This window comes from Crocuta crocuta, unplaced genomic scaffold (assembly GCF_008692635.1).
Source record: "Crocuta crocuta isolate KB4526 unplaced genomic scaffold, BGI_CrCroc_1.0 scaffold266, whole genome shotgun sequence".
In the NCBI taxonomy this organism is placed as follows: domain Eukaryota; kingdom Metazoa; phylum Chordata; class Mammalia; order Carnivora; family Hyaenidae; genus Crocuta; species Crocuta crocuta.
This window is the reverse complement of record NW_027531005.1, coordinates 3,554,589-3,577,584: the sequence shown is the minus strand read 5'-3', so window position 1 is coordinate 3,577,584 and position 22,996 is coordinate 3,554,589. Positions and strand designations below refer to the sequence as shown.

The 22,996-nt window shown below is 41.2% G+C and overlaps 1 protein-coding gene across 3 annotated transcripts in view; it reads right to left on the bottom strand.

The window, feature by feature from the left end:
• Window positions 1-237: 237 nt before the first annotated feature.
• The window catches only part of CHCHD3 (coiled-coil-helix-coiled-coil-helix domain containing 3), a 269,412-nt gene continuing 246,653 nt past the window's right edge, over window positions 238-22,996 (bottom strand). For 2 of the 3 annotated variants that reach the window (XM_077770788.1, XM_077770790.1), the window contains 3 exons: window positions 11,048-11,183; window positions 4,554-4,650; window positions 238-517 (listed from right to left, as the gene is read on the bottom strand). In XM_077770788.1, coding sequence (XP_077626914.1) covers window positions 4,561-4,650; window positions 11,048-11,183 — 226 coding nt within the window. In that variant the 3' untranslated portion in view covers window positions 238-517; window positions 4,554-4,560. The remainder of the gene's footprint in view (window positions 518-4,553; window positions 4,651-11,047; window positions 11,184-22,996) is intronic. The other variant, XM_077770791.1, reaches the window with a different exon arrangement.

Sequence of the window (22,996 nt, the reverse complement as noted above, 5' to 3'; positions counted from 1 at the left end):
AATCATAAACATTATTCCAGTAAAAGAGGTACATTTTTCTTTCCTTTTTGTCTTCCTTACATGATCACTATAATAAGTTAAAATGAAGTAGCTCTTATATAGTCAGGGGAGAAAAGAACAAGAGAAAAACAACATGCCACAGCCTAGACAATTCCACCCAGCACCGCTGGGCAGAGAGGGAGGTTTGGCGCNTCCCCAAACCATGGAGCCTGATAAGAATAGAAAGTTAAAAAGGTGGAGAGGGGTGCCTTTCTCTTTTAATGGTCATAAATGGGTTGACTAACACTGCAGTGTCCTTGCTGGCAGATACCTGATCTAGGCCTCGGCTTTTCGCACTGCAGCTACTCAAACTGGGATGTGCCCGGCTGAATCTGCTCTCTGGTGCTTCTCTTTAATTGTCTTCTCTTTAAATGGTTACTTTCTCACTAGGAAAAAAAAATGTTCCGCCTCTGGAATTAACGTTGAGGAGTTCTGCTTGTTCTAAAAGTTGACTTTATCCTCCCTTCTCAAGCATGCTCTGCAAGAGAAACAGAAAACATGGGTTTTAGCAGAAGGAGGGACAGAAAAATGGCAGTAACTATATTACTTTTCAAAGATCTACTCAAAAACACAAAAAACCAGGTGTATGCTTCTTGGTCTCAAAATATTATTACCTTTAAAGAACACCACTGCTTAATCATGTATAATCTCCAAACAACCCACCTCCACCACCATACCAAGCTGAACCTTAAGAGTGAGCATGGCCTGGAGTATAGGGCATGGGGGTGGGGGGGCCAGACCCGTGTGTTCTCTTACTACTAGGGACATCTGGAAATGTGTGGGAGTATTTCTGGTGGCCACAGGGACTGGAGTGGAGTGGAGGTCAAAACCCAAAGGTTCTGAGAAGTTAAGAATCTCTCCCAGAAACGTTTGCTCACGCCAGGCAGAATGCAGATGTTCATGAGTTCGTAATGCTGGAAGGAGCTATGGAGATAAGTATCTATTCCCAAACTGCAAAAATGGCCCTTATATTCTATTTATTTATTTTTGTGAATGGGGGTACCGGGTGGTAAATGGGAAGAATTCTCAACTACAGATTAAAACTCTCTAACTAGCCAGGGCAGAGGATATATTCTCTCCATTCTTAGGAATCTTTAAAAGACAAAAGTGATGCCTTCCCCTTTAGTTTTGAAATTACTTAGAAAACAGAAGCTAGGCTGCCTCTAGCTCATCTGTTCACACCTTCTTCCCTAGATCCCCCACGCTTCCAGCCATTTACTCACCCAACTCTTAACTGAGCTCCTACTTAGTAATCACTAGACTGAGTGAGCTGTTATGGGGAAACCAATAGACATGCCCACAGAAAATTAAGGTGTAATATAATGTAATAATTGGCTATTTAAAAAAAATATATACTTGCTAAATACATGCTAAAACTTAAGCTTATTGAATAAGTAATACATACACACACTATAAAATTCAAGATTCAAGTATTTATTCAAGACAAAAGAATATAGAGGAAAAAGTAATTTTTGCCTCCCTCCTGTTTCCCAGTTTCTTGGGTATCCTTCCAGAGAAGGTAACAGTTTAAAAGAGAAGTGAGTGGTTCTGCCTCATTCAGAAGAAGAGAACTCTCTAGAGCTGGAGTGGTCAGNAGAGACCAGCAGAGCTAGAGGAAAACCCTGGCCAAGATATTTCCTGTTGGCCTCTGGGAAAAACTGGGAATCCAACATGTCTTTAAATAGGAAAATGCCATTTAGGAAGGTTCCCCTGATGTCCGTGGCCTAATGGATCCAAGAGATGAGAGTCTGGAGTGAAGAAGACCAGGGCGGAGGCAGATTAGGAATCAAGCAAGGGTGGAGATGAGAAATGGATAGGACCATAAAAAGGGGAAGAAAAAGAGAGGTGATGACACAGAAGGTATGGTGATCCTCAGTGACAGGGGCAATGGTGGTGTCACCAACAGAAAGAGAAAACAGAAGGAGGAGCCAGTTTGGGAATGAGGAAAAGTGACTTAAATTTGGGGTTTATAAAAAAAACCCAGATAGAAATGTCTAGAAGGAAGTTGCAAACTTGAAAAGAAATGTCAACAGTCTGTAGAGATAAAGATTTAAGGCCAAACATGAAGAATAACAATTGAAATAAAAGAGAACAGAAAGAGTGGAAGGACAAATAAGAGAGCATGTTGGGTCACAAAAGCACAGGATGGATAGATTATCCTAAGGATTATCCTAACTCATCCACGATTATAGGTTTCTAAGAAGAATATGTCCACAGAACACAAAAGAACAGATATAAAAGCAGGCAAACTGGTTTAGACAGAACACATAGAAATGGTCACAAAAACGATACATTCAAGAAGGAAGTAAATTAGAAAAGCCAGATGCATCTAGAGAAAACAGGAAAGACAAAGCAGATAAAGCAAAAGGCTGCTCAGCAGACCCGTCTTATAAACAAGCACCTCAACGTGAGTTTTCTCTCAAACCCAGCATTTACATAAGCTCTGTATCTGTCAGAAAAATAAAAAATTGAGCACCCACAATGTAAGAGTCAGACCAGACAATGTCCCAGTATCACAGCATCTCATTTATCCTCACCCACTTGCGGCTTGATCTGTGTGAGACAACAGCGTGTCCAACTACTTAGACAGGAAGCCATGGATTCCGGATCTACAGACACCTCACCACATCATCATACGTTAATACAGAGCAGAAGACAGTGTAAAACAGATTTATACCGAGCCCATCTAAAGGCATTTAGTTACTAAAGAAAATTACCACTTTGTGAGTGAGGCCATTTTGCATTTTGGGAGTTATACACTCACTACTTTCTTCAACATACCGATGGGAACTTTAAGCAATTATCTTCCCAGTGAGGATTACATGGCTGTGCCTCATTCTGTAGTTTAGATCTTATGGTTACGATAACTATATGACAATGTGTTACTCTTTTCAAATGTTGCAAAATAATCAACAATGACCATAATATAATTAAAGCAATAGTTAAAGCATTTTTCCAGAGTCTAGGGAATCTTACTATTCTTCTCACAACCCCAACCAAATATATAAGGGTAATTTTTCAGCCAGATTATGTAATGCTAAGAATGTCAGATTCTCTTAAATTTAAGAGAGACCAGCAAGACCATGGCTGGTTTGAGGATCAGCGGGCCAGTCTAACAAAAAGACAGGAAAACTTTGGAGTAAATACAAAACACAGAGAAATCACCACATTCACAGAATAGCCTACCACATGTATTAAAAATCTAATTTTCAAAGACAGCACAGCAGTTCAGCTAATTCACGGTTGGCTCCTTGAAGACACAACAACCAGGGAAGGTCTGGGGCTGGTCTACAAACAGGCTGTGAACTGCACTTGGTTACCACAAAGAGTGGCAGAGGTTGGTACAGAACCTCCTCACTTCGGTCAGAGACATCAGTAAATGCAATGTCAAGTTGAAGTTTTTTAAAAACTAGATTGGCAAAACACTCTGTTATTACTGTATCGCAACTATGCAATAAAACCTGCTCAAAACCCAGGCCCGAGGACCTTTGGCTGTAGGGATCCCGAGGCCTGGAAAGGTCTGTGTCATTTAGTGTCACCTTATAGGTTCTCCCACAATCTCTGCATCAGTTCTGTAAGTAGCTGCTGTAGGGCTGAATTTCAACACTGCATAAATTTAACACTGCATAAATTAACATAGGAAATTCCCCGAAGAATCAGGGAGAAGATTTGCAAGTTATAAAAAATTGCTTCCTTCATTTAAGGAACTGCTAACACTTCATCTTAATGTGGAGAAAGAAATTCCTTGCATTTGCTCATCATTCACATATATGGGCCTGCAGAAACCCCTTTTATCAACAGCTGGGTGAATTACCAAAAGGAGGGAACAGCTCAGGCATCAATACTGCTCTTTCCCCAAGTCTTTTTCTGATTCCAGCCACCAAGGAAGGAACAACTGGCGGCTCACACTGTCAAACAAGAGAAGTGCCCCTGGAGACCAGAGATTGCTTGTCATTTCCATTTATTAATATGATCTTAACTGTTTTCCTCAAATATTTTTGTTACACAGTAATCTTATCAACTGCCTTTTGAATCCTAGCTTTCTTGAAGGGGTTGACTATCATAGCTGTGTGTCAGCTACTGGATGTCTCAATATTAAGGAGGATTATGGCAAACGTGGATTGCTAAACAATCCTCATGAAGAGAATAAAAATAGTTGTATGTGTGTGGGGGGGAGGGATTTAAAGATACCATTCAGATTGCTTGTCTCTTGAGCTTACCCAGCACCTTACGAAGATTTTAAAAGCCCCCATAAACCTGGATTTAAAAAAAGCAGGAAGGGCTTACAGGGGAGAACCAAAATGGTAATATGTCTGGGTATACCTGAGTTTTCACCAAGGAGGGACATGAAAAGTGGGAAGTAAAAGACAAGAGGGCGGTGAAGACACAGTGAGGAGACTCTGAGATAGAGGTAAAAGTAATCAATACATTTAATTTATAAGGAGCACAAAGAGAGCTTTGCCTGTGCACCCAGCACACTCCTGACCACCTGAAAATCTGATTAGCTAACTTACTGTGTTCTCACTCTCTGTCCCCGACCAGCAAGGGCTGTTCTTTATCCTCCTGTGTTTTATGCCTGGATCTGGTTTCATTCCTTCCATGACAAATGCTCTGTGTGATATGCAAATTAAGTTACAGGTAATTAACTGTTTACACAACTTGCTGCAATAACAGACAAAACACTAACATACTGCAGCTCTAGCTCTTGAAGGACAGGCACTAGAAAAGAAATGCCTATTAAGAAAAAGGAGTCTATTACCATGGTAATATTTCTTCTATTAAACCCAGGTCAAAAAAAAAGAAAACATCGTAAAGCAACTATTACTCTGAGAAAGTTGTTTTGAAAAGGGTTTCTATGAGAGAAGGGACTGGGTTAACACATTTAAAGTTTGGAATTTATTTTGCTTTGATGCTAAATCCAAAGGGCCGCCCTACCGAAGGATGGGAAATCTATGGTGGAACACCCATGTGTCATCCTGAATATGAGCAGCCCAGCGGGGCGATTAATAAATGTCATTAGGTGATGATGATAAAGAAGCCTTCAAACACAATAAAATCATGCTCCCATAGGTCTTCCCAGGGAACGGACCTTTTTGATTTATCTTTGTGCTCCCAAAGGTGGGCCTCTGTGGACACGAGAAGAACCGCATCAGGAGAGGGGCCCCTGCTGTGGGTCAGGAGAGAGGAGCAGGGTGACTGAAGCAGCAGAGCCAGAGAGGACACCACTGTGAGCTGGTCAGGGGACTGTGTTGCCTGTTCAGGGCCTCTTTCCTCCCTTCCGCCAGCGCCTCACCCAGGGCTACCTACAGTTTCAAAGGAGACAACAGGAGGGGAGAAAATAACTTCATTTTAAGAGGCTCCTGCCCTCTGTCCAAGACCTCTTCCAATTTGTTCCTGAGGCTGAACCAGGAACTCGTTCCCAGGGTTGGTCTGACTAGACCTTGGCCAGATGGCTCAGACCCAACAGGCAATGACAGGAAGTGGCAGTTCCTCAACTCTCAAAAGAGGGAAAACAAAGACTTATTATTATTAGCAGGACCTCTGAAGGTCAAAGGCCTCTAATGCAGTTTAGAGGGCTCTAGAGCTGTCTGTCAAACTGCTGTGCACAGAGTTACCTGGGAAATTTGTTCAAACCTCAGATGTCCAGGTCCAACCTCAGACCTTCTGAACCATAATCTCTAGGGATGGGGCCAGGCGTGTGTATTTCAAATATACACCCCAGCTGATTCTGATGTTTCCCCATGTTTGGCATCTAATGTTACAGAAAACAGCACACTGGGTTTGGCATCAGGAATGGGCTATACTGGTCTGGACCTTGCCCCATACACAGATGATCACTGAAACTCTGAGTGCACATTCTTCCCAAGTGAAAAGATGGGATTAGATCACATGATCACTAAGGGCTGTCTAGCTCTATTAGGTCATTTGGATGTAATTTACAGTTTATCAAAAAACAATGATAGAATACAGCTTGCTCTAGGATGGGGTTTTCTTTCAAGAACTCTGATTTCTAAAGCAATAGTAACTAGTATGTTTTCAGGCCTTCTTCATACTCCAATAACAGGGAAGTATTTGAGCCCTGGTCTAAGGTAAACCCTCCCTCTTCAGGGGAGATAAAATACAATGTCCTTAAGAAGGCTGACACTTCTGAGGCGCCTGGGTGGCTCAGTCATTAAGTATCTGACTCTTTTCTCTCTCTCTCTGCCTCTCCCCTTTTTGCTCGCACGCACGCTCTCTCTCTCTCAAAATAAACTTAAAAATATATGTAAATCAAAAAGAAAGAAAGAAAAATTATTAAAAGAAGGCTGACACTTCCTGCCATGAAAAATTCCTCCATATGCACTGATCTTAAAAGTTTCATATTTTGGAGGCAGACCATAATTGGAGGTGTCATTTGCATTTTAGAAATGAAGAACTGGGTGCATTAGCATTAGGGTTAAGACACTTCATATTAAGACCTAGCCTCATTTATCAGGGTCTTGACCTCATGCTGCCCCTACAGCGGGTTGACTCTCTGACCTCCCCAATGATGCCTGCAGGAGCACAGGCCTAAGGTGGGAACTGCCTCACTTACAAGATGTCCTCATTTCGATCCTTCCTTCAACTAAGCTGCTTACTTGGCTAAGGAAGGACCCACTGCCCACTTGTTGACTTAAACTTCTGCTATGGTTTACCTTCTGATTGGTCTCCATCATCTGACTCCAGGCTCTACATTAACCTCTGTCCCTTGGCATCTCCTGGGTCGGCCCTTGCTTTCAGTCCCCGTCTTTCCTCAGTTCTTCTGACCTGACTTCCTGGCTCTGTCTCCACACTCACTTACCACCCATGATCCATGGTGGATAGGGTGAAAGCCACTGCACAGGGGAGCCTAGGGCCGGCTAGAGGGAGAGAGCCTGCATTTTCTAATGGAGCTTATCATCTGGCAGGCTACGCTGAGATAGATGTTTTTCAGTATACTGCCTTCGAGAAACTGTTTTTACCCCTCCTAATTCACTCTGCCACCCTGGCTTCCCTGGGGTTGCCAGGAGTATGGGCTTCAAGGAAAGGGTATATGGCTGCGGGAGGCCAGGCAACATGCAGACCAATCAGAAGGGCAGCTGCTCCTGAGGAATAAAAGTTTAAGGCTGACAGACAAATAAATCTAATTTAGATTTATTGATCTAACAGGCAGAGGCACAAATGCTGGAGGTCCCCAAAGCCAGGGTGCTGCCTGGACCCAACAACAGGTCTCTTGATTGAAATGTGCTCCTAAATGTGTATTCCTGGGCATGTGACCTCTTGCTCTCATGCATGGAAGTGCCACTGTGTCACAGTTAGAAGGCCCTCATGGGCCGTCTGGTTCAAACCCATAATTTACCAAAGAAGAAACTGAAGCTCAGGTCACCACGACTAGATTAGCTAGTTAGCTACTAGATTAGCTAGTATTTTCCATAAACCCCGCCTTCCAGTGAATACAGAATGTTCACCCAGAGGCCAGCCAGCTTCTATACCATTCTGTCAGCAGCAGGGCTGGGAAAACACTTGGAATGCTCTGAACTGCCCCCTAAGAATGCTACCGCTCAAGCAGCCAGATGTTGCAAGAAAAAAGCAAGGTGGTGGGGGATCCCAGGCAACATAGCAATGCAGATATGAGAGGGGATCTTTCTATACCCTCCCTCCACCTTTTGATAAAGGGAACTTGGGTACATTTTGGTCCACTAGAGGCAAATATCACTGGCTCCCCATATCTCCCCCATCTTCTGTAGCTTCCTGTAAGGTAGGTGAACCAAGACTGAATAGAAATCAGGTTTTAATGGTAAGAATAGGTCATTCAATCTTGGAGAGTTTAAAGAGAGCTCCAAAGCTAAGCAGGTATGAGAAATAAAAGATACAGGAGTCTATCAATCGATGTCCTCCTACCTTTATAAAAGCTGTACCTCATATAGCTGGCCGGTAGCTTTTAAGTCTTGGAAATAATAATGATAGCAATTTATTATCTCTTTACCCTTATGAAGAACATGTAACTTAATATACTGGAAATTAGAGTCCAAATGTCTCATATCAACCCATGAGGAATTGTTTAAGAATAGCTAAAGAAAGACTGATGTGAGTTAGTAGATGAAGAAAGGAAAAGTAAGGCCAAGGAATATCCGGAAATTTTCCATTCAGTAAAATCTATTAGTCTATAGAACAATGTCTCAAGGGATCCAGTGACAGCCCAATCTTTTGAGTCATTTAAAAATGGAGTAGATTTGGCTGTTGGAATTATTCCAAGGGGCAAAACTCTTACACTACGCCGGAAATGGACAATGCAACCTAATGGGTTGTTGTCACGTTGACCATTTGCCACATTAGCATGGCTAGCTTGTTCTTTGGATTTAACAAAGAAACATAAGAAGGGGAGCTGACCAGTCAAATTCCGCTACAATTGACACTGGGGGCACTATACTGAAGCCCCTTCTAACAATGGGCAGAGTCGGGGTCACAAGGTTAGACTAAATTCACATTGAGAGAAAGGGAAACATGGTATCAGAGGAAAAGTGCTCATGAAATACTCATGATCAATGCCCCGTGGCCATTTGGGTGTGGTCTAAAGATGGGCATTGCTGAGCTGTACCTTTGCTCGTGGCCTTTATAATCCCACTCTTTGTTACCTTCAGTCTCTATTACTACTTGTTTTTCCTGTTTTCTTGTCTTCACTTTATAATTACTGGTCACCTTTTCTCTCATTGCCTTATTTCTGCATTAGTGGATAATGGATGTCCTTTCTCACACCCAACTCAAACTCAAAAACCAAACACCATTTTTAAATTTTTTGTTTTTATGGCAAGGTATTATCTTGGTCTAGTTGTTATATTTACAGTCACAGCGTCCCTGGGTTTCGATTCTTTCAACTGTAAAACAGTGAAAATAAAACTGTCTCTTTACATCTCTTGTTGTCATAAAAACAAGAGAATGGATATGAAATCACCTTGGAAGCCAAAGTACTACAGAAATACAAGGTATCATTGCTTCTTATTTCTTGTCCATCACAGTAGTGCCCATCTTAGGATAAAAATATCTTATGGACAGCTATCTTTTTATTAGTATATTTTTATTTTTTATTATTACCTGGGATACAATTCCTAACATTTGAATATAAGAGCTGTGAAAACAACATGTACCTCAAAACATACCTGCTGAAAAGGATATTAAATTATATTGCAGACTGGGGGCAGAGGGGGTCTCTTTTGGAATCACCAGTAATAATCTGGTGCTTTGAAATGATCTGTTTAGTGGTTTCAACACACAATAATACAACTGAGGAAAGAAAAAAAAAAGATTTATTGAATACTTCATATAAATGTAATCTTCACAACACTGGGTATAACATCACCCCAGTTCAGAGATGAGAAAAATCAATGCCCAAGGTCACAGGGTTAGTAAAAGACAAAGCTTGGACACAAACCCAGATCTGCCCAATCTGAACTCCCTACAGTACTGTGTGGCATATTTGATGTTTTCCCAAAGTGTTTTATTCCATAAATAGATGCCATTGATGGCATGGGGCCAGGTGCAGACAATTCAACACACCCCAGACGGGCATGATGGAGTGGAAACTCGATACACCCTTAAAGTCGTCACTTCAGTATCATTACAAATTGCACTGCGCAAACAGGCGTGCTTGCTGGATGCCAGGGTAGAGACATACACTTTTGTCACAGCCATTCTTTGCACTGACCACCACCTCCACCTTAATATGGCACTAACATCAAGTTGGAAAAATCCTTGAGTCAAGCCTGCAGGTTCCATGTAGTATTAGTAGTGAAGGTTGGGGTTAGTTAAGAGCACATCAGAAAGCTGTTTTTGACAAATGAAATGTACTAACTTAACATTAGCAACATTACCTCTACCAAAGACCTTTAAAGAAAAGAACTGCTGGCAACCCTACCAGGAGCCACACGGGTGGTGCTTCAAGCAAGAAACAGGAAAAGCCTCAGCCACTAGGCTTTTAAAGAAAACAGAGGCTTTTAATAAATCTTGACTGTATTTTCTTCCACTTGTGTTGATGTTATTTTCCAGCTACCCAGATAATACCAACCCTCCCATAAATATCATATATTTACAGAGTGTTAGAAATTTACATTAAGTGGCATTATTATAACTACAGCAAATCAGACTGCAGAAAGGCATGCTGTGTAACTCAAACACTAGATTTAGACAGGTCACAAGGTCAACTCTAGGGAATTTGTCAGCAGAAAGAATCAAGGTTTCTAACAATTTCTGTCTGTCAGAACAATATACCAGTTAAATGATGGGCAATTATGTGACCTGCTGGAATTGATAATTGGCTTCAGTGTTTATCATTAGCTCTGTAAAGCACATGAATTAGAGAAAACACATGTACTGTGAATATCATATTATTCTGGAAGGAGGGGTCAAGAGAAGAGTATGGCTGCAGGAACATAAAAGAAATGGAAGGTGTTGCCTAAATCCTATCTCTGGCCTCTCTTTCCCTGCCCAATCCAGTGGGCTCTACCAACTGGTAGAAGATTGAACAGGGCTTGAAAGAGCGTTTTGTGTTTTTAGGTTTTCTTTGGTCGGTCCTTCGTGTTTTGTGTTTCTCTGCACGACTACTTGCTGCTTCTAGACTCAAAGTGGCTGGTCCCTTAACTTGTATCTTTCCTCTTTGTTGTCTTTGAGTATTGGCCCAGAAATATGGGGCAATGACCTTGTGGACACAATTAACATACAGTGGAGGGCAAAAGTTAAAGCAACTGGAAAAAGTATTATTTTAGTAAGACTCTTTTTCTTTCCTACAAATAAATGAGTTAAATACAAATAAATGAGTTAAATACTCTTCCCACAACCACCTGGATGGAAGTTCATTAGTACCTAATGCACTGGTTAGAGCATATCTTGATGGTGAGGACTAGTTTGGTGTAAGAAGCTTTTCCACACACATTAGCCCATTCAGTCCTTACCACTGCCCCACAATGCTGGGCTTGCTTCCTTCCGCTGCCCCAGTTAGCTTGGCCTGCACACCTACCTGTTTGGCCTGATTGACACAGCGCATGTACTGGTTGGCCAGATCAGAGCAGCTGAGGGTCTGCTGGGTATTCTGGCGGTAACACTGAAGAATTTTGGCTTGTAGATCAGCACAGACAGGATGAAACTCATACCGCCTGAAAACAAAAACAGAAACCCGTGAGGCAAATGCTCTTCAAATGCTATTAGAATAAAGATCAAGGCTAAAGAGTATATAAAACATTAAGTAAGATATAAATGTTGCAAATGTAGAAGGAAAGTTTGAGAAATAATTTTCTTCCACCCTTAAAAAAAGATACCAAAATTGTTCCCATGATAAAAATACATATAAGGTAAATGATTTCTATGAAATTAGCTCCAATAATTGATACCACCACGAGCCACTCTGGACACTAACATTCCCACCCAAACCCATACCTAAACCAGGTGAATGGAATCAATACTCTTCAGCCCAGTCGGCTGAATCAGAAACACGAGGGCCCTAACTTCTCTCTTCCACGCCCGTATCTAGTCAGTCTCAAAGTTCAAGACCCTGCAGTCTAGTCCTCTTTCTCTGTATTCACTGTCACCACATTAATTTGTAATCACTTATATCCTGGATTCAAGCCAGTCTGTCTCTTAGCTTTCGACCCTCTATTACTGCCTTCCAGAAGGTTCCTTCTAATATATAAATCTGAGACCATATCTCTCTCTACTGCTTTTTGAATAAAATGCAAGGTCAACAGGCAAGTCCTTCTGGATCAGGTTTCCGCCTGCACTTTAGCCTTCATTCCTCAGATTGCTGCAGCCTGATCAAACCATTTTTAGGGTTTGATCCATACATGCCCCTTCATGTCCTTAGTCATGCTGCTCTTGATTTTGGACATGTTCTGTACCCAAACTCCCACCCATCCTATATACCTGGAAAATACTAACTCATCTTTCAATACTTGAGCTAAGCATTGAAGTGTATCCTCTGGACAGCTTCCCTAGCTCTCCATCCAGGCTGGAGTCTACCACTCCCTTTTTGGCGACCCCACTGACCCCGTACTGGTTGCTTCTACCGCTTACTTCACCTTCCACTTAACACTGATTATACTGTAGTCTGGTGTCATTTACTAGCCTACATCTACCAGGAGGCAAATTCCAAGAAGTAAGGACTGTCTTATTTTCTTTGTGACCTCAGCTATTGATATGGATACCTCTTTTAGCAGTCATGCAATAAATTGCTAAGAATACAAATGGGTAGAGAAAAATAAACCTTTTTTTAAATTTTCTAGGCTAAAATTTACTAATTATACTTACAAATCTTTACTTTCAGTGAATATGGAGTACTAAAAAATGCCTCCAAAAATCTTAAAATATACACTTGAAAAAGGATAACAAAATAAACCGGATGAATTATACAAATGAAAGTAAAATATCCTGGTTTGGATCACAGAGGAACTTGAATTATAAGGGCTAAATATATAATATTATCACTTTTAATCTAGGAATTTATATTTTTTCAAATTCGTTTTGTTTAGTACCAAAGGCTTCCAGTCTTTCATCTCAGTTCTTTTTTTGAAATTTAAATTTTTATTTCCTTAGTAAGCTTGAAATAGCATTATTTTAAATTAAATGGGTTCTTAAAAAAAAAACAAAAACCCTAGAGAATCGAGGGCAAATACTTTTCCATCAATAAGGAAACCCTTAGGTGACAATTTGTCTCATTACTTTTATCCAACACACTAAGCTAACACAGATTTTGCTAGAACAGAAAACTGACATGCAAACCACGTTACTGAGGGTAACGTGAATTCCTGAGGGAATTTACTTCTTACCACCTTCTAAAGAAAGTAGACACACAGGAAAAAAATAATCCCACAAATTTTACATAACATTGTTTTTACTTTTTCATTCATTACCTTCCTGCTCTGCCAAATACCTAAGAACAGAATTTAAATCCAATCCCTGGAGTTTCTATTCTCTTTTAAGATTCTGAAGTTCACATGTCTATGAATTTTTTTTGGACACGGATTTCCTTAATCCCCTACCATGAACATGATCATCTAAAAGGATGTGCTTCAAAGAGCAGAAGATACCATGAACTGACTGATTATAGCAAGACACACATCTGGATAAGTACTGAATAAAATATAATTAAACATTAGACCAGCTGAACCTAGCAAATATATGACTAATGTCTATAATAGTTCATGGGAAAAAAGACATATTCTATCTTAGTGTTGAGGACCATCATTCTTCTAATATATCTTAGATTTAAAAGCAGGGGAAGCGTGAAAGGGAAAGAAGACTAGAATAATCCTAATTGTATATTCAGCTCTACCCATTAACATACAGAAAAAGATTGTAAAGCATGAGCTTCCATATTGCACATCATAAACAAGATGGTGTGTAGGTTTTTTTTTCTTTTAAAAAAACTATTTGCGATGGAATAATTCATTCAATACTATGAACTTGTTAGAAAGAGGTATTTTAAGTTGTATATAAATGTTTACTGAGTTGAGCTATTAGTCATGCGAGTTAATGTCCATGAGTTATTTATGATTTGAAATGTGTCAAAACATACTTTTATCACCACAAATCAATACTGTTCACTTCCAGGGCCTGTGATTTCTTGTCTGGTGGTCCGGTAGGCCTGTATATGCATATGTGTGCGCACACATGTATATGTACACACACACACACACACACACACACACACACACACACACACACCCCTCCTGAAATTCTTTTTGTATACATTTCAGCGTGTATTGATNGGTCCGGTAGGCCTGTATATGCATATGTGTGCGCACACATGTATACGTACACACACACACACACACACACACACACACACACACACACACACCCCTTCTGAAATTCTTTTTGTATACATTTCAGCGTGTATTGACGATTAGATAGTAGAGTGGGAGAAAGAGATGTGGAAATCAGCATAATTGTCTCCCACTTCCTGGAGGAGACTCTGGTACATTTTTCCTGGATTCATCTGTGAGGGCAAAGCTCTGCCTCCATATTGATCTGCACTGCTTGTTATACTGCTCTAATGTACTGTTTTCACTTTGGGAAAATGCAAAATGAGATTACCGTCCACCATTAGAAGGCCATAAAACACAAGCCATGGCACCTTCCATTCAGGAAAAGGTTTAAAGGCATTTCCAATATGCATTATGGTCAACCCTCCATATAGCCATTGAGTCAGCGATTGATTTTCATTGACTGCTTTCCTTCCTGCTGATGGAAAAAGTCACTAGTAGGCAAAAATAACAAAAGGGCAGAATTTCAAGATACCTAAGAAGGAAAATTAAATCTTGGCTGCAGGAGACATTTAAACAATTTAATTTCATTGTAGGAAATAAGATTTAAAAAAAGAAATGGTGAACAACAAATGTTAAGAGAAAGATGAAATACAAATTTGGAGAACTTGAAACGTTAATAAAGAAGAGATAGGGCAGTAACCCAGAAACATTAGTAAAAAGGAATTGGTGGAATACAGTTGATACTTGAAAATATATATTGATCAAAAACAAGTTTAAAAAAACCAGTTTTTTTGTCACTTGAAGTGACTGGGGATTTTGAGGAGTCCCACCTCATACCCATCCTCTCTCTTCACTTTCCTTTTCGTTCCTGGACTCTTCATTCTCTATTCCCTTCCTCCTCCCTCACTTCAAGTATCAGCAGCTGCCCTTGCCCTTCCTACCCCACCCCACGGTGGCCCTGAGGAGCAAGGTGGTTGATGACCATATCCAGCAACATAACTGGAGAGCCAAAGACTTGAACAGAGAATAAAATCACTCCTGGTAGGCATTCTGTAGCCAATGTAATCATTTTTTTAATGTTTAATGCTAATATTCATTTAAAAGGCAGAAAAGAAAATATATCCAAGTATTTTTTCATTATACTAACAGGGTCATTGTAGAAACTTTGCGGAGGGTGGGGGGACAGAAAAGAATACAGAAACACATTTAGGCCATTCCTAATTTGTCAGTGCTTAAAGTAACAGCGATGGATATGCTACTCTTGTCTCTGATTATTTCCTGGGCATAATTTCTTGTAAGTTGAATTAAGGGTCAAAGACAAATAAAAACATTTTGGTAAAAATGAAGCTGAAATAAGTGGTATTCAGCTCTCCTCTTCATCTGTGACACACTGACACTTGGCCACCTGTTTTAGAGCTATCTGCAGGCTTTGCTGCCCTGCTTCTACTTTCATGTCTGAGAAACTTCTTTGATGTGGGTCTGAGCTTTACATTTCGAGGAAACTACTTACCCATCTTTTTAGTTCTGCTAATATAAATGGCAAGGATAATAAGCTAACTTCAGAGAAGGAGGAAGATATGGAGACAGCTCTTCTCATACCACTCTCTACCAGGAGGCTAAAGAAGTCATGTAACGACAATCAGCAGCCACAAATTCCTAAAGCTCTCAGGAACATAGCAATCGTTCATTATGAGTGCAGGTGCACAAAAAAGGATCTTTTCCCTGTATCTGAACCAGTAGGTACAGAAAGTAGGGGAGAGGGAGAGAGAGAGAAGGAGGGAAAGAAGGGAAGGAATGGATGGCTAGATGGATGGGTATGAAATGTCTGGTGCTAAAAGAATTGATTTTTTTTTTTTTTTAACAGATTGCGACAATGCATCCTTAATGGGATCTGGTGGTCTAATAAAATGGTGTCCACCATATTAAAAGCAGGCACACAACACGGCCATGGAGTCAAATCTTCAGTTCTAATTCCTATGGCCTAATGCAAAAACGCAAATTTTATTCTGTATTAAACATTTCATTACATGTTAAGTCCAGGAGTCAGGATTTCTGCTTTTATGACACAATAGTAAAGCTATCAAGTACATTGCCAATAATCTAAAATATGAAACAATCCACTTATCATTTATAATAAAGCTATCATAAAATGCAATATCAAGGAAGAAAGTATTAACTCAAATGTGTTATTAGATTTTTTCATTTTTCATTTTACCTTCAATTACAACATCCTAATAATAGTTTTTAGAAAAAAATGTAAACAGCCTCTTTCTAACAATGCAAAATCTGAAAGACAACTCTAAGGTTTCCATTCTTATAATGAAGCTTCCACCCGGGCTGTAATCAAATTTCCACAATCACACTTTAGAGGCCTAACATCTCCCAAAGTTGCCTGCTTTCCTTGTTTCAATTTGTCTCCATATACACTTTGCTATAAAATCTGAAAAAATAAAATAAAAGCAGACAATTTTTTTACATTTAGTTCCTGAAATGATAAATATTATTAGCTATGATGATGTCTATCCTTACAACACAAATAATGCCAAGAGGTCTCCACTGTTATCAGAAGAGGGACTGCTGACCTTGACTACCTTGGGTCCAGCACTTAGTTCAATGAACCAATCAAGCTGACAGCAGCTGGTTGCCCATAATGAGCCCCATACCATACAACCAACAGATTCAACTGGGTGTTGTTAAAGAAAAGTCCAGCTTGGCTAGAGCTACAACAGAGTGTACAGAATTCTATCCTATACACCCAAAGGCTTGAAAGAGCAATATCTATTTGAACATATTTTAATACTTAATTTTTGGTTGCCTTTAGGGAAAGATGTTAGTATCACAACTCAGTAATCTGGATCCATAGAAGAAAGGTGATCTATCTGCAAGGAGACGGGAAAATCTTGCCACTCTTACCCCAATTTTAGCATCCCAAGTAAAAAGCCTGATACCAGGAAGAACACACAGATAGGACCTGTGGTCACCTATTCGAGATAAAATAATACCATGTTCTACATACACAGGTTTACTGTTCTTTGACTAGCAGACCTCATAAACCCTAAGCAGATATGCACAACCACACCAGAATTTTAAGTGAGTAAAAAGCTTTCCAATTTTGCAATATATTTTTCTTCCTCATCCAGCAATATTGATTACTTGGAAATGATGGGGACATGAGGGCAAACCTAGGAGGAGAGTGGGAGCTTCCCATGTGACCACATGAAAGCTGGTGGAGGCTGGCTGCTTGGTCTTCCCATGGTGCTCAGTGGAGAATAATACACTCTGACGTTACCAGACTCCTGGATGGCCCATTTTGTTCTCCTGAGCAGGCTGCTTCTACTCTACTCTTCAGAGAGAGAACTACAGAGCATCTTGCCAACTTTACCATATGCTGAGTGAAATCTTACTACAGAGAATCACCCCATGAGGGTCTGAATGTAGAAAAATGGGGCCATCCTCTGCTGCCTCTCCAAAGAATAAGGGCCTGAACCCTTTTGTTTTATAAATAATTTCTTAAAATCTGGTGATCTAGAGAGACCAATGGCAACTTACTGTTAGTAAAAAAACTTTTCCAGAACATTTCTCGAGTAATAATGTCTTGGACAAGAAATACTTATTTATTTGGTTGAAAAGATTTGTGAAGTCAGGCATCAGGTATGAGGCAGAGAACAATCAGTTGGCTAATTTTAATTTTCTATCATATCATGGTGCCCTTGACACATCAGGGCTATGTGCAGCAAGACTTACAAGTCTAAAAAGATAAAATACTTCTTACTTACAGAAAAGATATCTGGAATATGAGGCACTAATTACAGGGACACAGAACATAAATGATGCCAACATTAATTCAACGTAGAAGGACCCCAAATCAACTTCCAGTCACACTTTCTTTGGAACCACCATGTTCTGAAGAGATGTTGTTTTCTCAGATTCACACAGTTCCTCTCTTTAGGTGAAATTCTATAGATAACATATTGCACTTTAGTCTGAGTGCCTTAATTTAGAAAAGTATAAGCCATCCCTTCCCTCTCTCCCTTTCTTTCTTAACAATGCTTGGAATATTGTTATTGCTTAATAAATGCCATGTTAAATAATGCTGTAATAAAAACAGGGACTCTAGTGGGTTAACCATGCAGCCTTGCACTTTAACAATGCCTGAGACAGCAGCAGTTTATACAAGTATCCTGAGGAGAAACATCACCTGCTGCATATAGCAGTAACAACACAGAATCACAGCTCACAGAAGCGGCCCTTGGTTATGAGAACTGTAATAGCTGCAGAAGCATTCTCTTTGTCCCTTCAAAAGACCTATGAGCCATGGAATGCAGGGCCAAATGCTAAATCTGAATCTCCCAAGGATACATCAATGTGTGAGTGAGACCAAGGCCACCTTAATACACCAAACTATTTTTATTTGAAATATCTTAATAAGGCTTCAAGGTGAAGTAAAGTATTAGTATTAATAAGGAGTACTACTATGAATGCTACTAAAGAAAAGCATGGCATTTACTCTCAACTGACTTGATAAAACAGCTGTTTAATTAAACTTACAAAATGTTAATCTTGAGCATACACAATTCATCACCCTTGCATTTCTTTTACTTTAACTATGTGTATATATATAAAATACACTGAACTAATGCCAGCACAGGTTAACTTATTTTGCCCCCTGACCCAGACTTTATGAATGGTTTCTATTTCCCTTTTCCTGTTATTTTGAAGTGTTCACTAAAATTGGTCTAAGAATGGAAAACATGAGGTGTGGCTGGTTCATTCAATCATTCTTTCATCCATTCTTTTACTCTACAAACAAATATTATTAAGCATTCATTACATGCCATTCACTATGATAGGTGCCGAATAAGATAAAATCTTTGCCTTCAGATGGCTCACGGTCTCATGGGGGTGGGGAGAGACAAAAGTATGCACAAGGTCTTCTAATGAGATCAAGAGGTAACACATTTGTAAACACAGTGCTAAGCAAATCCAGAGATCTGGTTTTGGATATGACAAAAATGGAACATACAGTGTTTTAGACATAAGGACGTCTACCACTAGTGAACAGGAAGCAAGAATAGACTATGATTTCTTTGAAGTAACTTCCGAGCCTGCTGGAAGATCTGTCCAGTGTATCTAGACTACAGAGATAGATGGAGAGGAGAGACCTCCTTTGAATTTGGGGATATGAATATACCCATAACCTGGTGACTCCAAGCCTCTGAACTCCTCTGCTTTTCCACAGAGAAGAGCTTGGTATTTGTGTTCATGACATCTGCTAACAAAGGCCTGGCTTGGAGAGGTGGAAGTTGTGTATAGTGAGAGCTTATAAATTTTTTGAGTCAAGTGGGAATCCAGAAGGAAATAATCAGAGGCCAGGCAAGAGTTTTAGACCTGCCAGCAATAAACAAATGTTGAGAAAAGCTCCCAGTTGCTATTTTAGTATGAGAGTTCTGGTGGTAACTTTCAACGGGCGCTGAAATTACTCTTCAGCCTTCATTGTCTTCTCTTCTTGAGAATGCCTTTGTAACCATTCTATTGCTTTATTACTTGATAGGGTCAAGGAGAAGCAAACTGAACAATTGGGTCCTAGAGATCAATGCTCAAATTTGGGGTAGGAGTGAGACAGGAGGAGCAGGGATAAGATGGGGAAAGTAGAAAGGTACCAGGAAGCAAAAGAACACACCAGGATTACAGGGAAACCATGGTGGAGAAAGGGAAGACCATATGGGACAAATGAGTTTCAGAAGAGAAAAAGCACAGGGTCTGACTGAACATCCCAACCAGCCCATGGGAAAGGACAAAGCAAAGGGGAGGCTGCACATTCTAGTCCACGGGGCTGAAGCAAACTGTGGCAGTTGTTCTCCAAGACAACTTTCACTGCAAATTCTGCAAGGAATATTACACTTCCTTTCATCACCCATCCTTCCTGTAGAGTCCTCAAGTTCAGAAGAGGAAGGACTGGGTATAGCCAGTGTGGCCATCCCCAGTGCAGCCAAGGGGCAGGGCACCACCAGGCCTGGCAAGACAGAGTATACCTGCAATCAACCTAAGACTTTCCAAGCAAAGGTAACGAAATACTACCTCTTTGAAATACAACCTTCCCAGAGATAATCCTTCCATATTTGGAGAAATATAGATTTCATAGGCCTTATAATATTTTCATCAGTGAAATACATTATAATAGCACAGAATCACAGAATCTTCCAACTAAGTAGTATGGTACCAGCAGCCTGTACAGAAATATGGCTGTACATACACATTCATGTTTAGCTCCTATTTTAAGGCACTTTCAATTTTTCAAAAAGAATTAGCCTTTGGGATGGATTTCTTAGGCTCCTTGGCTGAGGGGATGCTTGGGCGGTGAGAAGTTTGGTGAAATCCCATCTGAGTCACCTAAGCATAAAAATACATTCCACTATCCCCACCTCTTCCCTGCTATGATCACATGTGAGCTTTTAATACTAAGATAAATCAAGAACAGCTTCATTTTAAAAATTTCACAACTGTCACACAGCTCAGTGCAGACTGTGGCACATCCTAAGACAAGCAGGTTAATAAGACCAGTAAGCGCACCAGTGACATGGTGCGCTGTGTTACTTGAGGTGATGCTCCTTCTCCCACTGTATTTTGAAAGCAAGATCCAACTACCAGATACACTCAGGAAGGAATGTGTCTGGCTCTCTTAACTGAAAGAATTGCAGATGTGTTTATTTTAGTGACAAGTGAAGAAAAAAACCATCCCTACTGATTTGCCCTCTAAGTGTCAGGGGGCTAGAAATGAGGAGTGGAGGGAATAGCAGGTGTGAAGGAGGCAGAGGTTAGACTGTTGCTGGGTTTCCCCTCCTGTGATGCCCTGAAGGGGAGGATGCTTAAGCACTGCCACTGGACATAGGAAATCCCTAAATGGGTTCAACAGGCCATGCCAGCAAATCTCCAGGGACACAGAGCAGCCAGGCAGAAAAAGCCACTTGGGTATCATACTGGTGGCCACCAGGTACACACTGTGAAGAGGGTGCTAAAGGGTGTGCGTAAACAAAAGGAGGGAGAAAAACACACACCCGTGAAAGACACACGCTTGCAGAAGTCATAGGTAGCACAAGGCAATAAGGGTGCCAAGGAAACAGTACAGCAGTAGGTGCCACACTGTTCTCAGGAGACGGTAATTGCTCCCAGTTGGTGGGGGGTGGGGGGGGTGGGGATAGCCTGGGGTAAAAGGGGTAAAAGACCCCTGAGTGAAGGGTGGTGCAAGAAGTGCAAGAAGACAGGGGACATTTGAGAGGGTGTGTGAGCCCCGATGCTCAGGCTCAGGAGCCAGACAGACATGTTTAGGGGACTCAGGCTGGAGGCAGTGCTGCAGAGGAAGGGGTGGGGGCTTGGACAGACTTCCTAGTAAAGACAGCGTGCTTACAGTCTACTCCACAGGTGATGGCAAGCCACCAGCCTGTCCATATAAAGGAGTGAAGTTACAAAGGTGCCTCCGTGGAGAGGCTGATCTGATCTGAATAAACCACATGGGTAGAGAAGGAGCTGTCTAGGCTGGAGGCCAGAAGAGCAGTCCCCAGGTATAAAACAGGCAAGCCTGGCACCCCTGGAAAGCAGGAATGGAAGGATGAGGTAACCGGCCAGACATGCAGATTTAAGAGGAGCAAAGACTGAGGGGAACACACAGGGTTTAGGCCTGAGTCTTTAAAGAGTGCTCAAGGGCGTCAGGAACCACAGCTGGAAAGGAGCCACTGCGACCCACGGTGTGGAGCTGGAGCTCAGCACGGGGCAGGGCTGTACGTGCAGACGGGAAATCCCTGAGCAAGACACGGGGCACTGCGGGAGCAGCGGCCCAGGGGAAGTGACTGGGAAAGGGGTGGGAGGGCCACAGAGCTGAAATTGGAGGGAATAGCCGGTGGAGCCCAGTGTCCCAGGCCAGAGAGGCCAGAGTTTCATGAGAGAGTGGGCAGTCAACAAGAATAAGGCCGATAAAAGGCCAGGGCATTTGGTCCCTAGCAATTGAGAGAAACAATTTCAGCAACAGGTTAACAGGCAGTTAGAGAAATGGAGGCAGTGGGGTTAGGTCAGTTCAATATCCCTTTCTGGGTGCATGTTGCATACACAGCAGGGACTGTGTGTGTGTGTGTGGCAGTGGGGGACATTTATGCCACAGGAGCTACTTCTATAGGGCACAACTGGCAACAGGAAAAAGGGAAAAATATGAAAGGGGAGGGTCCCATCTGGCTTAGATGGAATCAAAGTCTTAGATGGGATGAAAGAATTTCAGTAGGGCCCTGAAGAGTAGGGAAGGCTTAGGCAGTTAAGAGAGGGGGCAGAAAGGAACTCCAGAGAGAAAAGTGAAAGAAAGAAAGGCAGTGATGTCACTAATCAACTTTTTCTTCCTAATACTCCTATGGAAATTTACATACAGATCAGAAAGCCAAACACTTTCAACAGGGACATGTTCTGTAAGCAGGCGAAGGAATTCCCATCGAGTATAGTAACGAGTGAACGTGTGCTCAGAAAGTAATAAATAGGGAAGGTTGTGTGAAAAAAGAAGTTTTCAACAGTCCTTTAAAGAAAGGAAAGAAGGGAAGAATGGAGGGCATGGTGCCTGAAGACATGGTATGATCAAGCAGAAACACAGATTTCCTGGTTAAAGCAAAAAGTCCACCGTGAAGAATACAAAACATGAGGTTGCTGAGATGCAGGAGGAAAAGGCAATCATCTATTTGCTGAGAAACCGCAAAAGCTAGCAGTCATGTGGCAGGAATGGGAAATCTTGTACAAAAGAGAGCAGGACATGAGATGGTCTTCTCCTCCCTAAAATGTCACTAAGTGCTGGTGGCAGAAGGGCAGAGATGGGACTGCAAACCTGGAGAGCGCAGTTGCCAGACATGCAGTGTTATCTTAGAAGGTCAAGGTCAGCTGTCCAAAGAGACGCTGAAATCAACAAGGGACAGGCCAGAGAATCTACTGTACCCCCTACTCCATGTTGTACTTCCCACTACAACTCATTGTTTTATACCTAAACTAAAGGCACTGAAGTCAGGGATATATCAGGGCATTTACTGCTAGGTCTTGTCTGCACGCTCACGCTGTGCCTAGTATGCTCCTGTGAGTCTCTCCAGAAGAGACATACGTTGAAATTAATGGGTGATTAATGGAAGAAGGGAAAAGCCTGGCATAAAGTATATTTGAAAAATAGGAATTTATGGATGTTGGTC